The 12,360-nt window shown below is 51.6% G+C and overlaps 3 protein-coding genes across 3 annotated transcripts; 1 reads left to right on the forward strand and 2 right to left on the reverse strand.

The window, feature by feature from the left end:
- Positions 1 to 405: 405 nt before the first annotated feature.
- Positions 406 to 4,598, reverse strand: FAH12 (Oleate hydroxylase fah12). The gene is made up of 2 exons (XM_062947691.1): positions 1,534 to 4,598; positions 406 to 1,476 (listed from the first exon to the last, which is right to left on the reverse strand). Exons 1-2 carry the CDS (start codon positions 2,555 to 2,557, stop codon positions 1,058 to 1,060), a joined length of 1,443 nt encoding a protein of 480 aa, XP_062798921.1. The 5' UTR covers positions 2,558 to 4,598; the 3' UTR covers positions 406 to 1,057.
- A 1,693-nt stretch (positions 4,599 to 6,291) lies between these two features.
- PRT1 (Translation initiation factor 3 subunit b) lies at positions 6,292 to 9,322 on the reverse strand. Its single transcript, XM_062947692.1, has 3 exons — positions 8,587 to 9,322; positions 6,978 to 8,517; positions 6,292 to 6,918 (listed from the first exon to the last, which is right to left on the reverse strand). The coding sequence occupies exons 1-3, from the start codon at positions 8,856 to 8,858 to the stop codon at positions 6,490 to 6,492; spliced, it is 2,241 nt and encodes a 746-aa protein (XP_062798922.1). The 5' UTR covers positions 8,859 to 9,322; the 3' UTR covers positions 6,292 to 6,489.
- CCT2 (T-complex protein 1 subunit beta) lies at positions 9,259 to 12,290 on the forward strand. Its single transcript, XM_062947693.1, has 6 exons — positions 9,259 to 9,618; positions 9,682 to 9,836; positions 9,902 to 11,276; positions 11,335 to 11,884; positions 11,933 to 12,070; positions 12,163 to 12,290. The coding sequence occupies exons 1-4, from the start codon at positions 9,616 to 9,618 to the stop codon at positions 11,392 to 11,394; spliced, it is 1,593 nt and encodes a 530-aa protein (XP_062798923.1). The 5' UTR covers positions 9,259 to 9,615; the 3' UTR covers positions 11,395 to 11,884; positions 11,933 to 12,070; positions 12,163 to 12,290.
- Positions 12,291 to 12,360: the final 70 nt, after the last annotated feature.

Below are 12,360 nucleotides of genomic sequence, written 5' to 3' on the forward strand. Positions count from 1 at the left end.
GCTTCGCAAAAAACACCATAGTGCAATAAACTACTATAAATAAAAGCTCCTAATTGTTCCTTAACATACCTAAATGCACATACCCCATCCCTGTAAAGTGCCCTTATTCCAGCCACACCCAAGCAGTTCCAGCTAACAGTCATGACTTCACCAACATAACCCCAATCCTGAAGAAGAAACATCATGACCCATCCCGGACTCAAGGTATAAAAGGTCCAGCGCTCCCCCAACAAATAAGGTTTCTCTTTCTTTAAGTACCTAGCATGCAAAAGTTCCCAAGTTTTCCTGCTTGTATCCCCCAAAAAGGTTCCCGGAACGGACGGAGTAAGTCACTCGCATGAACCTCACACATTTGCCCTTTCCCCGCACTTGACACGTCCTTAACCTGCTTCCCCCAACACCACTTCCTTGAATTCTTATACCAGGTTTTGGGACATCATAACCCATACCATCTCGTTTTCTAACAACCTCACCTCACACATATCACTTCTCAGTATAACACAATTATTTTACGTTCAAAATATTTCTCATTAACTCCCCTCATCATATAACCCCCGTCTCGTGTCTAATCATCTATTTATTTTGTCTTGTCAGACTCTCCTTGTCTTTTTGGACGATTTTGCTTCTTGTCTTGTCACGCGCTTCCCGCCAGACCAAATAAACAGAATAGCATAAATCACCGCTATCAACAGTCGAGTCAAATGAGAAACGCCGTCCTTTGCCTGAAGCGCCGCCACTCAGCCCCGTTCCAGCACAGCGTGGGAACTTTTTGAAAGCCACAAACGAGAAAAAGTAAAACTCCGAGTCGGTCCCAATAAAAAGTCATTGGGATAATGCTTGGTGTCCGCTCAGGCTGGTCCAGTCCAGGAAAGAGGGGCGTAGAGATGTTGCTTTGGCCTGAAAGCAATGGAACACCTCGCTAGGTACGTCGTGGAAGGGCCGGGAATGATGATAATATATACAGGAGCTCCCCTCTTTTACAACTCCGAGTCATGGCTGAATGATCGGGGTAGAGAGAGCAGTAACTTCAGTTGAGTTCCCCATCAACCATACTCACTCACTTGGCAACAGGAGCGGCAATCTTCGCAGGCGCGGTACCGAGGCCGTTGCGGTTGCGGAAGAAGAGAACACCCTTGGCGGGACCCTCGGCACCCTCGGTGGGCTCAACCCACTGGCACCAACGAGCAGCCTTCCACATGGACTTGATGAAGCCAACGGGGCCGTCCTTGACATCGGCGCGGTAGTGCTTGCCCATGACGGGCTTGATGGCCTCGGTGGCCTCGTCGGCGTTGTAGAAGGGGATGGTGCTGACGTAGTGGTGGAGGACGTGGGTCTCGATGATGCCGTGGAGGAGGTGGCGGCCGATGAAGCCAAACTCACGGTCGATAGTGGCGGCGGCGCCCTTGACAAAATCCCACTCCTCTTCGGTGTAGTGGGGAAGCGAGGGGTCGGTGTGCTGGAGGAAGGTGATCGCAACTGTTGCTCGTTAGCACAAAATTCCCTTTCTGGTCCACGATTCGAGATCAAACTTACCGAGCCAGTGGTTGACCCACATGTAGGGGAGGAAGTACCAGACAAACATGTTGGCGGTGCCAAACTGCTTGCAGAGGTACACCAGAATGGAGATGGTGCAGGCAATACCAACGTCGCTCATGATGATAGCCCAGGCATCACGGTTCTCATACAGAGGGCTGCGGGGATCGAAATGGTTGACCCCGCCGCCGAAACCGTTCTTCTTGCCCTTGCCACGGCCCTCTCTGTGCCTCTCGTGGTTGTTGTGTCCGGTAACGTTGGTGAGGAGGTAGTTCCACCAGCCGATGGTCTGCTGGCCAACCAAGTGGATCAAAGTAACGATGGGAGTCTCCTCGGCGAGCTCATGAAGCTCATGGACCATCTTGCCGAGGCGGGTGGCCTGCTGCTCGCGGGTGCGGGGAAGGAAAACCATGTCGCGCTCCATGTTGCCGGTGGCCTTGTGGTGCTTGCTGTGGCTCAGCTGCCAACTGTAGTAAGGGACCAAGAGAGCAGAGTGAAGGAACCAGCCGGTCACGTTGCAGACAGTCTTGGAAGCGGAGAAGGCACCGTGGCCGCACTCGTGGGCAAGGACCCAGATGCCGGTACCGAAGAGACCCTGGAGGAAAGTGTAGACACCCCAGAGGACCACGCGGGCAGCCTTGTTGGGGACGTACTCGGGGGTCACAAAGTTGTGCCAGAGGTAGAAGGTGGTGGCCAAAAGAGCAATGTCACGGGCGACATAGCTGAAGCTGCGGAGGTTGGACCGCTCGAAGCAGTGCTTGGGAATGGCATCGCGGATCTCCTTGATGGTGAAGTCGGGGACCTCGAACTCGTTTCCGTAAGTGTCGATGAGCTTGCCGTAATTCTTCTTAGGAGCCGGGGCGTCAGTCGAGGCAAGAGACGAAAGCGAGGTGGACGAGGCCGAGTGACGGGGAGAATCGGCGGGGGAGGGAGCGTAGCTCGAGACGGCCGAGTCGCCGTTGATAGCCTTTCTTTGAGAGGCGTTCTTCTCGGCAGCAACGCCGGAAGACTTTCCAGCAGCCATGGTGAGGGATGTCGCACGAGTAATTGGACGAATTGGAGAAGATGGACGCTGAGGAAAAACAGCTCCGGGTAGTACACCGTGTGCAAGAACAGCAGCAACGGGCGGAAGGGAGAGAGGGAAAAAAAAAGGAAGGGTCTGGGGCACGGGTGTTGTTAGTACGGCTGGATGGTTAATTTAGGATAGCGTCAGGTAGAGAAGGTGCCACGAACCGTTCAAAAAAAAACAGAACCCGATCGGCCACACAGAGAGGGAAAAGAGAGGATTAGGAAGGCCAGGAGAGGAAGAGAAAAAAGTCCCTTCTCGGTCCGGAAATTTTCGTGTGTGTGCGGCGGTTCGGTCTCCTTATCCGTGGGTCGATATGTCTGATTTTGTTGGGACACCGCTGCAACAGAAGGACCACCCGGCACAAGTCGATACAGAATATTGCCTGCCACTGCAACCACTTTGTAGCACAGTTTGCTGTCAATGCAGGAATGCGCCTTCTCCTTATTAAGTACAAGGCTGGGAGAGCATACATAGAGTTTGCTGCTCTGCGTGAAGGTCACGTATTGGCCACCTCACCATGGGATGAGGTGGGCAATCTCTTCTCTAGCTCATCCAGATGGCAATGTCTGGATCGATCTGGAGAGCAGAGAGCACCAGAGGTATTCACCGCCTCGCCTCTGGAGTGGGTGTGGGTGGCGGGAGACTCACATGCTAGGAATTCTTGACATTCTTTTTGCAAGCTGAACCTGAGACAACGACGCAGTTGACCACATCTAGCATCATGCCGAGGCCCAACCGATTGGCTGCAATTGGAAAAGGGACGGTGCTGGAGCGAACAGGAAAGCTCGAAGGCTAGTGTAGCTGATGATCGCCGTAGACTTGCATTTTCCCTTCACGCAGTCCTCTGAATTCGAATTCCAAAGAGTGAGATGGACATTCTGCTGTGCCAGCTGCCAACGATAAGTTGATCTAGTCAAAGAAACCCTCGGCCTCGAAGTCTCAGGCGCAGTGGCAAGGCCGTCATCCCAGCCCAATCAAACGAAGAAGCACCCCGAATTGACTCGTTCTTGCTGTTTTGTTTCGTCGACAGTTCTGCAACAACAACAACAACAACAATAACAGCAAGTCCCGTCTTGTCCCTCATCGATAAGATCCGCAATGTGGGGTCCCAATTAAGGTGGTGTTGCGGGAACGGATAGGACCCACCAACCACAAATCCCAGCCAGCTGTCAGTGCATCTCCTTCTTCGTCTGAATTCAGATTCTCGACTGCGGGGGCGGGGTCTTGCCTTCTCTTTGTCAACCACCCTCTCATCATCCAGCTGCTAGCCTTCTCCCTTTCCTTCATGTCATCAACCACCGTGTGTACCTACCCACCATCCGTCTCATCCTTCCGTCCCATCCCATAACCCTCCCATCCCACTTCCCGGTCGAAACCACCGGTGTTGCCCATCCACCCAAACACAACTTTTTTGTTAATTCTCTGCCCCCTGCTTGCTGCTGGCCAGACACACAACACAAAAAATGCATGTGCAAATCTTGGCTCTGTGGACCCCCCGATTTTGTTGGGGGAGCCTAAACCCCTTTTTGTTGAGTGCTTCAAAGCAACCCCTGTCACCTTGCACACCCCCCTTTGCACCCATGATTGGCCGGACAGACGGAGGCCAAAACCGAAAAAAATCGGAGGGTTCGGAACGGAGGGGGTTTGGTATTGAAGATCGGGAGTCCGGGGAGTTGGTTTCTAGCCCCGGATGCGACGTTCTTTCTTTTTTGAAGGTCCAGAGCCGACGCCGAGTCAAGGCTCGGCATTATCGCCGGTGGTTTGGTTTTCCCAGGCAACGGTTGGACGTTGTCCTCTAGGTAGTTGTGAAAGCTTATTACCAGAGCCTCAAACTGTCTGTTCGCCCGCCTAGAAAATACATCGGATGGTTCTGGTCAGTTGTCAGCGAAGATAATTGAAACATCTTGCAAAAGCCTTTTTGGAGCTTGAGGCTCAGACATGATGGCACCAGACTACAATACCGACGTCACTTATCTCTTGTTTTGTGGATTCAGGCAGGACCGCATTCCGATCTAGACAGCGCTGAGTGCCTGGCGTCCGAGTCGTGTATTTTTAGGCCCCACGCACCTTTTCCGATATCTAGCCATAATTCTAGCTATAGGTAAATTCAGTAGCGTTCGATATTTTAATAAGACTAACTATAAGGGACTATACTAAGTATTATATTTTATACTTGACAGAAGACGAAATTATGAATATAGCTTCAAATATTAATAATTTTTTTATTTTATTGTTTATTTAACTATAGATATTGTAGGTACTAATATTTATAGATTATTAAAAGTTTCTTGATATCGTAATAATAGTAGTAAATAGTTAAGGTTAAAATTAGATTTATAAATTTAGATAAGATCAACATATTATTTAGCTTGTTAAAAGTCTATAGGTATTTTTTTTATTTGAAATAAAAATAATATGATTGTTGGTTATAGTAATATTAATTATAGTAAAATTATTCAATTTTAAACAATTACTTTAACTTAAGTATTAAGCTTTACTTTAATATCTACTATAGTTTAAGTAGTTATTAAAGTAGCTACTTTAACTATACTAACTTTTTTTCTCGAGGTTTATAGAGGATATAATAAGCGAATGTATAGGTATTTATGACGAACACCTTTCAAGAACCTCTGAAAGGGATACTAGTCAAAGGCGCTTCTAAAGAATCTTAGTTCGGTGCAGCTAAACAGCGCACAACAAATAGCTTGTCTCAATCACAATAGTCTTAGTACCAACGAATGTGACTTGAATTGCATACTGCGGAACTATCTGCTACTCATCTAGTTCCTCCGCATATATAGCCCTCGGGGCCCTCAACTGATCATCCTGATATAGCCCCGATCACCCTAAGCACAGTGCATCCTGTAAAGTGCTCGCCGTGATGAACATCTTGCATGCTGCAGACTGCTCATGCTTCTTAGCACCAGATCACTCCTGGCCAGCCCTGATTGGCTGAGGGCGCCCCGCGCCTCTCACACTGTTTGACCTGCTGTTAGCTTAACTGTGACACTTATTACCGTTTCTAAAGTGATGTATTTATATATTAAATAAATATAGTTTCCAATTGAAAAACTATGTTTTAAAGCAATATTATTTATAATACAATAAAAAATCTTCAAAAATTTATACTTGATTATGTAAATTGAATTTAAAATTTTTTAGAAAATTTAAATACCTTACAAATATATTTTTAGTAAGTGTGAAGTTAATAATAGTACTAACGATAGTAACTTAAATCTTAATTTTCGGTAAGCATAATTACTCTAAAGTATTAGCGGCATTATAATAGTATAAAGTTTAGCTTTAATATTGTTAATATAGGTAGGCAAAAAAATATTTCAAAGATAAAAAGTATAGGTTTTAATAATAGTAGTTATTAATTTATAGTTATTTTAATTAAATTTTAGTTTTCTATAAAAAAAAGACGTAGTATTTTGTTAATATCTAGTGCCTATAAACTTTGCTGTAGCTGAGTATACTGGCGGATACTGCTATAAGTGGGGAAGCGGTGAAAATACAGGACTCGCTGGCGTCGATGAACAAAATACCCATTTCCGTGTTGATAGGTCTGCTGCATATAACATATAACTTACAGCTATCCTTCCTAGTGGAAATATCAAGAATCTCTAGAGTAGCACGCACGCATGATCATCATACCGATTCACACGCATGTCCTGTATCCTCATGAACATGACATTACACCAGCCTCCCATTTTCAGAGCCCTCACTCCCCGCTACCCATACAAAATAAAAGGATTCTAGGACAACATCATCGGACGCAAAAGCCTCCCGCTCCATCTTCTTTTGCCTGCCTCGAAAAACACACATCACAAAACATGTAAACTATCGCTGAAGAAAAACAAAAAAGGACTACTTTATGCCATCTACTAGTTAACAATCTCCTCCGTCTCCTCCAGCACCTCCTCCATGATCTCCTCAATGACCTGCTCCTCACCGTTGGGCGCAACCTCGGCCGTCTTGGCCTTGAGGAGCTCCTCCACAGGGTCGGCGGGGAGGCCGAGCTCGGCACGCTCCTCGGCAACCTCCTCCTCCACCACCTCGCGCCAGTTGTACCAGTCCTCGAGCAGACGGCGTCTCTCCTGGACGACAGCCACGTCGGCGCTGCTGATACGCTCGGCATCCTCTTGCTCAAAGATTCTCGAGTACTCGCGGAGGTTCTTGCGGATCTGCTTCTGCTCCTCCTTGCTGAGGAGAGTGGCCGGGCGGGGACGCCACGCCCATTGCTTGAACTTCTCAATGGGCTCTTCACGGAGCTGCTCACCCCTGAAGTCGTAGATGTGGTATCCGTTCTCCATCTATGGTCAAACATCGTCAGCAAAGTGCACATTTTGGGAATTAATGGAAAACAACATACGGCGTGCTTCCAGGCAGAGGCCCAGGTGGCAACGTAACGTCCAGAGGGGTCCCACTCCACGTCGGTGACGCCATAGTGGTCAGCAGTGTTCATGAGCTGCAAGTTGGCAGTCAGGTCCTTGTCCGACTCTGGCTTCTCGCCCTCAAAGTCGAGATCGTAGAAGTCGAGATCCGAGCTCTGCGTGTTGTGGACGGTGGCCACAACGACGAATCTGCCCTTTGGCGACCAGTAGATGGCGTTGCTGTTCTTCTTCTCGAGCGTCCGGAGGTGCTTGAAGTTACCAACAGCGTTCCCCTTGGCCTTTTCGGGGCAGAAGAAGGCAACAGACGTCTTGGGGGGAACAGCGGTGGCGCCAACGGGCTCAGTCGTCGTGATGGTGACGAATCTGTCACCCTTGGGCTCCCACGCAAAGTTGATGACTGTGTCCTTGATGGTGTCGACAACCTCGACGGGGACACCCTTCTCCTTGATGCGGAAAATCTCCAGAGTGGTGGCCTGGGACTTCTTGGACTTGGAATGCCTGTCAACCTTGACACAGAGGTAGGCACCCTCTGACTGCCAGTGAAGTTTGGCATCGGAAACACTGAAGAGGTTGAGCGATCTGACGACCTGCTTGGAGGGAATGCTCATGAGACCGACTCTGGCGGGGTTGCTGCCAATCTCGGGGGTCCAGAAGCAGAAAAGCTGCTCATACTCCTTCACACCTTCTCTCTTCACGGTCGCGGGCGCCCAGTCAAAGTCCACCACGCCGTCAAGCTTCACGGTGGTCTTGTCGAGGAGGTTCATCCTGGGAAGCTCGTACACAGAGATGGATGTTCCCTGGTTCAGTCTGGCGACGTACTTGTCATCGGCAGACCACTTGAACGCCGGCCAGGGAAACTTAGCGGGCTTCTTGGCCTCACCATCGGGTCCGGCGGGGGTGTCCTGTTGGGCAAAAGAACGGATGGGCTTGCCGGTCTCGATGTCCCAGATCACATAGTTCTTTCCATCGTCGTCGATAGACAGCTGGGGGTGGCCCTCATCAGGAATGGAAATAGGCCTGTTGGACCACGTAACGAGGTAGTTTTCGTTGGGCGAGAAGGCAACGAGGTTAACGAAGGGATGGGCGAAACGCCTGATTCTCGTCCAGGAGGCACCACCCCAGAGCTGAACACCCTGCTGGTGAACTGAGGTGAGATATGTGCCCAGGGGCGACCATTGCACAAAGGTCTCGGTCCAGTGTGGGCGGTCAACAATGTTCTCGGGCTGGTCCTTTTCGTTGTTCCAAAACACACCGACCGTGTCTCCCCTGTACATGACGAACTGATCTCTGCCGCGGCCCGAGGGGTCGGCCATGAAGGAGCGCAGGTGCTCCTTTTCTTGGAAAGGCTCGATGGTGGGGGGAGTGTACTCCTCGTCGATGCGACCCTCACGGCCATAGCGGTCGATGTCGGTCAGCTTGTTGACGCGCAGAGTGTGCTTCTTGTCGAGAGGGGAGTAGTCGAGCTGGCGCACGGCTGCAGCGGCCTCGGCGGGCGATGAGTACTCGACAAAGGCAAAGCTGCAGTTTTATTAGAGGGGGGCACATCATCCAAAAAAACAAAACAAAAAATGTGGACCGCCCACGTACCGCAACGACTTGCCATGGTCACCAAAGGGCATGAAGATAGCATCCTCGCTGGTCTTGCCGACCGTGTTGAGCTTCTTCAACAAGAACTTGACGAGCTTGGGCTTCTGCTCCTCGGTGACCTCGGGAAGGCCGTCGATGACGACAAAGGTGTCGTAGCCCTGCTCGAGCTGGACCTCATATTTCTCCTTGAGATCCGACACATCAACCTCGTCGTAGTCGAAATCCTCCTCGTCGAGGTTCTCGTCGCGCAGAGTCTCATAGGACGGCGCCATGCTGGGCAGACTCTTTCTCGGTTGGCTGGGTCTACTGCGAAAACGGGCTGGGGTGTCTCTTTGGCTGCTGGATTGCGCTGTCGCTGGACGTGGTCTGCTTCGATGTCGGTCGGGATAATTGAGATTTTGTGCGCTGCGCAGACTGTGGTGGGGTTCGAGAACGGTTTTTTTTGGTAGAGTTGCCAAAAGAGCCCCACAAATTTGGTTCTGCTGGGAGCTGCCTGGAACTTGGATTACTTCTACAGTACAGACAGAAGAGAGTCGACGGCTTCAATAAGGCATCAATGTCAATGCCAATGTCAATACTAGCCCAGTTGTAATTGTGCAGATAAGGTATCTCAGCGACTTTATCCTTTGTCTGTCTCCCCCTCGCCTTGTTCTGTGAGCTTGGGCAAAGATTCGCAGCGTGTAAAAAAACTTCCCTTCCTGGCAGCGACCCAAAGCTGCTTGGCGAGGGGCTGCTGCAAGGTGACAGGCAAGTGGCGGACAGCTGTGTAAGCGGGCGGTGAGGGGAGCTCTCAACTTTTTCTGCCGGTCGCGACCGCAAAAAGATGGCCCGGCCAGGCAGCTTTGGCCTTGTGTGGTGCAGTGTTGACTGCCAGAGCCTGGTCCCCATAGCTGCCCCTCCTCCCCACGGCGACCCATAATACCTAGTACCAACTACGGATATCTCCTGAATCTTGGGCCACCGCAACTTCAAGTCGAGGCCAAACTAGGTACCTTATAGACCAGATATAACCAATCTTGAATCAGTGCCATGGTCTGTCTACTCTACCCATTCTTGTGTTCTCTCTTTCTCTGACCTAATCATACCCCGATACAGGCTTCCTTCAGTCCCACCCAAATCTTCGAGGAGGGCACCACACAGGAGAAGGGTGAGAATGCCCGTCTCAGCGCCTTCGTTGGCGCCATCGCCGTCGGTGATCTGGTGAAGAGCACACTTGGCCCCAAGGGCATGGACAAGATTCTACAGTCTGCGTATGTTGCTGGTCCTTGCTGTAGACGTTGTCATCATTTACTAATCTAGGCCATGTTCATCACAGCTCGACCGCCGAGATCATGGTGACAAACGACGGTGCCACCATCCTCAAGTCCATCTCCCTCGACAACGCCGCCGCCAAGGTCCTCGTAAACATCTCCAAGGTTCAAGATGACGAAGTCGGTGACGGTACCACCTCGGTCACCGTCCTCGCCGCTGAGCTGCTTCGCGAAGCCGAGAAGCTGGTCGACAAGAAGATCCACCCCCAGACCATCATCGAAGGGTACCGGATAGCCAGCCAGGCCGCCCTCAAGGCTCTCGAGGCCTCTGCGGTCGACCACAGCAACAACCCCCAAGCGTTCAGAGAAGACCTCCTCGCCATCGCGCGGACGACGCTGAGCTCCAAGGTGCTCGCCCAAGACAGGGATCACTTCTCCAAGCTCGCGGTCGATGCCATCATGAGACTCAAGGGTTCTTCCGACCTCAGCCACATTCAAATCATCAAGAAGGCCGGCGGCAAGCTCTGCGAGTCATACCTGGACGAGGGTTTCATCCTGGACAAGAAGATTGGCGTCAACCAGCCCAAGCGCCTCGAAAACGCAAAGATCCTCGTCGCCAACACGTCGATGGACACGGACAAGGTCAAGATCTTCGGCGCGCGCCTCAAGGTCAGCTCGACCGCCAAGCTGGCCGATTTGGAAAAGGCCGAGAAGGAAAAGATGAAGGCCAAGGTGGAGAAGATCAAGGCGCACGGGATCAACTGCTTCATCAACAGGCAGCTCATCTACAACTGGCCCGAGCAGCTTTTTACGGATGCCGGCATCATGTCGATCGAGCACGCCGACTTTGACGGCATTGAGCGGTTAGCTCTCGTGACGGGCGGCGAGATCACCTCGACGTTTGACCACCCGGAATCCGTCAAGCTCGGCCACTGCGACTTGATTGAGGAGGTGATTATTGGTGAGGATACCCTGATCAAGTTCTCGGGCGTGGCTGCTGGACAGGCGTGCACGATTGTGCTCCGCGGTGCGACAGATCAGCTGCTCGACGAGGCCGAGCGCAGTTTGCACGACGCGCTCGCTGTTCTTTCCCAGACTGTCAAGGAGCCCCGGACGACGCTTGGTGGCGGTTGTGCCGAGATGGTGATGGCCAAGGCTGTGGAGGGGGCTGCTACCCGGGTTGAGGGCAAGAAGCAGATGGCTGTTTCTTCCTTTGCTGTCGCTCTCAGACAGCTGCCTACTATTCTGGCAGACAATGCCGGTCTTGATTCCGGGGAGCTGGTTGCTCGCTTGCGCAAGGCTATATATGATGGCTTGACCACGTATGGTCTTGACCTGATGACGCCTGGTGGCGGCATCACGGACATGCGGGAGCTTGGTGTTATTGAGAGCTACAAGCTGAAAAAGGCAGTGGTTTCTTCGGCTAGTGAGGCGGCCGAGGTGAGTTTTTTTTCTTTTCCGTCCCTTTCGTGGCCAGTGACTAACGTAGTGTTTGCAGCTCCTGCTCCGTGTGGATGACATAATAAGGGCGGCCCCCAGAAGGCGTGAGAGACATTGAAGCGTGATGTGCTGGACGGTAGCATTAGCATGAGCGGGCCAGGCCTGTATTATATCACCCTTTTAGACGGCCTGAATGAAAAAAGAATATCGACATCATCTGTCATGTCACCACCGATACCCAAGAAGATAGCGTCAAACGATGGTGTGTTATTACTATGCAATCTTACACATCCCAAACAACCTCCAAGACCTCATCCACAGGCTTCTTATCCTCCCCCCTTGGTGCGCGGTAAATGTACAACTGTCTGAACTGCTTCTTTCTCTTCCCTTCCCCAGTCCAGTAGGCATCCACAAGCAACCACTGCTTTTTTTGTCCCTCTCCGAGCCTTGGTCGCAAGGGGCCATAGGCTTCGTCGTAGTCGCCCGAGGAGGCGTACTGCCATGTTGCTTCGACTTTTTGGAGATCGGGGAAGGAGCCGGGAGGGAACTCGGTGTAGGAGTAGCCGTTTACCCAGAGACCCACGGTGGTGGTGGAGGAGGAGGAGGTGGTGGTGTTGCAGCCGGTTTTGAATCGTTGGAGGAAGCAATCGCCGCAGAGGGAGGTGATGGCAGACATTTGGGGGATTGGGGCGTGGAACCAGGTTTTGTAGTGGTGGAGGCTTAGGAGGGGGGGGGGTCTCTCTAGGGCGGAGGTCGGGTGTGGGGGGGAGGTGTTTGGGATGGGGGTTAGAGGGGTGGTCCCATTTTCCAGTGCCTCTCCCACCAGCGGCACCACCGCCTCTTTCTTCCCGAGGGAGGTGTTGAGCGTCGCTGGGAGGGATGGGAAGGTGGTCCCATTTTCCAGTCCCCCTCCCCCCGCCAGCACCACCGCCTCTGTCCTCCCTCTTCTCTCCCCCCCTCCACCTTCCGGTACCTCTACCACCACCAGCACCACCGCCTCTCTCCTCCCGGCGGAGCTGTTCGGGATTTCTTGGTGGAATCCCAGGGTTCTTCCATGGGTCAAGATACCTCCTCGTCCCCCGTC

The sequence above is a fragment of the Podospora pseudoanserina genome, chromosome 5 (genome assembly GCF_035222485.1).
Source record: "Podospora pseudoanserina strain CBS 124.78 chromosome 5, whole genome shotgun sequence".
Taxonomy (NCBI): domain Eukaryota; kingdom Fungi; phylum Ascomycota; class Sordariomycetes; order Sordariales; family Podosporaceae; genus Podospora; species Podospora pseudoanserina.

Excerpts from the sequence above, each read along its gene's own strand:
- PRT1 (XM_062947692.1), bottom strand. The coding sequence starts at position 8,858 with ATGGCGCCGTCCTATGAGACTCTGCGCGACGAGAACCTCGACGAGGAG. Across the intron at positions 8,518-8,586 it reads GACCATGGCAAGTCGTTGCG|CTTTGCCTTTGTCGAGTACT; the intron begins GTACGTGGGCGG and ends ATAAAACTGCAG. Across the intron at positions 6,919-6,977 it reads CCTCTGCCTGGAAGCACGCC|ATGGAGAACGGATACCACAT; the intron begins GTATGTTGTTTT and ends GTTTGACCATAG.
- FAH12 (XM_062947691.1), bottom strand. The coding sequence starts at position 2,557 with ATGGCTGCTGGAAAGTCTTCCGGCGTTGCTGCCGAGAAGAACGCCTCT. Across the intron at positions 1,477-1,533 it reads GTGGGTCAACCACTGGCTCG|TTGCGATCACCTTCCTCCAG; the intron begins GTAAGTTTGATC and ends AACGAGCAACAG.
- CCT2 (XM_062947693.1), top strand. Across the intron at positions 9,837-9,901 it reads GACAAGATTCTACAGTCTGC|CTCGACCGCCGAGATCATGG; the intron begins GTATGTTGCTGG and ends TGTTCATCACAG. Across the intron at positions 11,277-11,334 it reads CGGCTAGTGAGGCGGCCGAG|CTCCTGCTCCGTGTGGATGA; the intron begins GTGAGTTTTTTT and ends TAGTGTTTGCAG.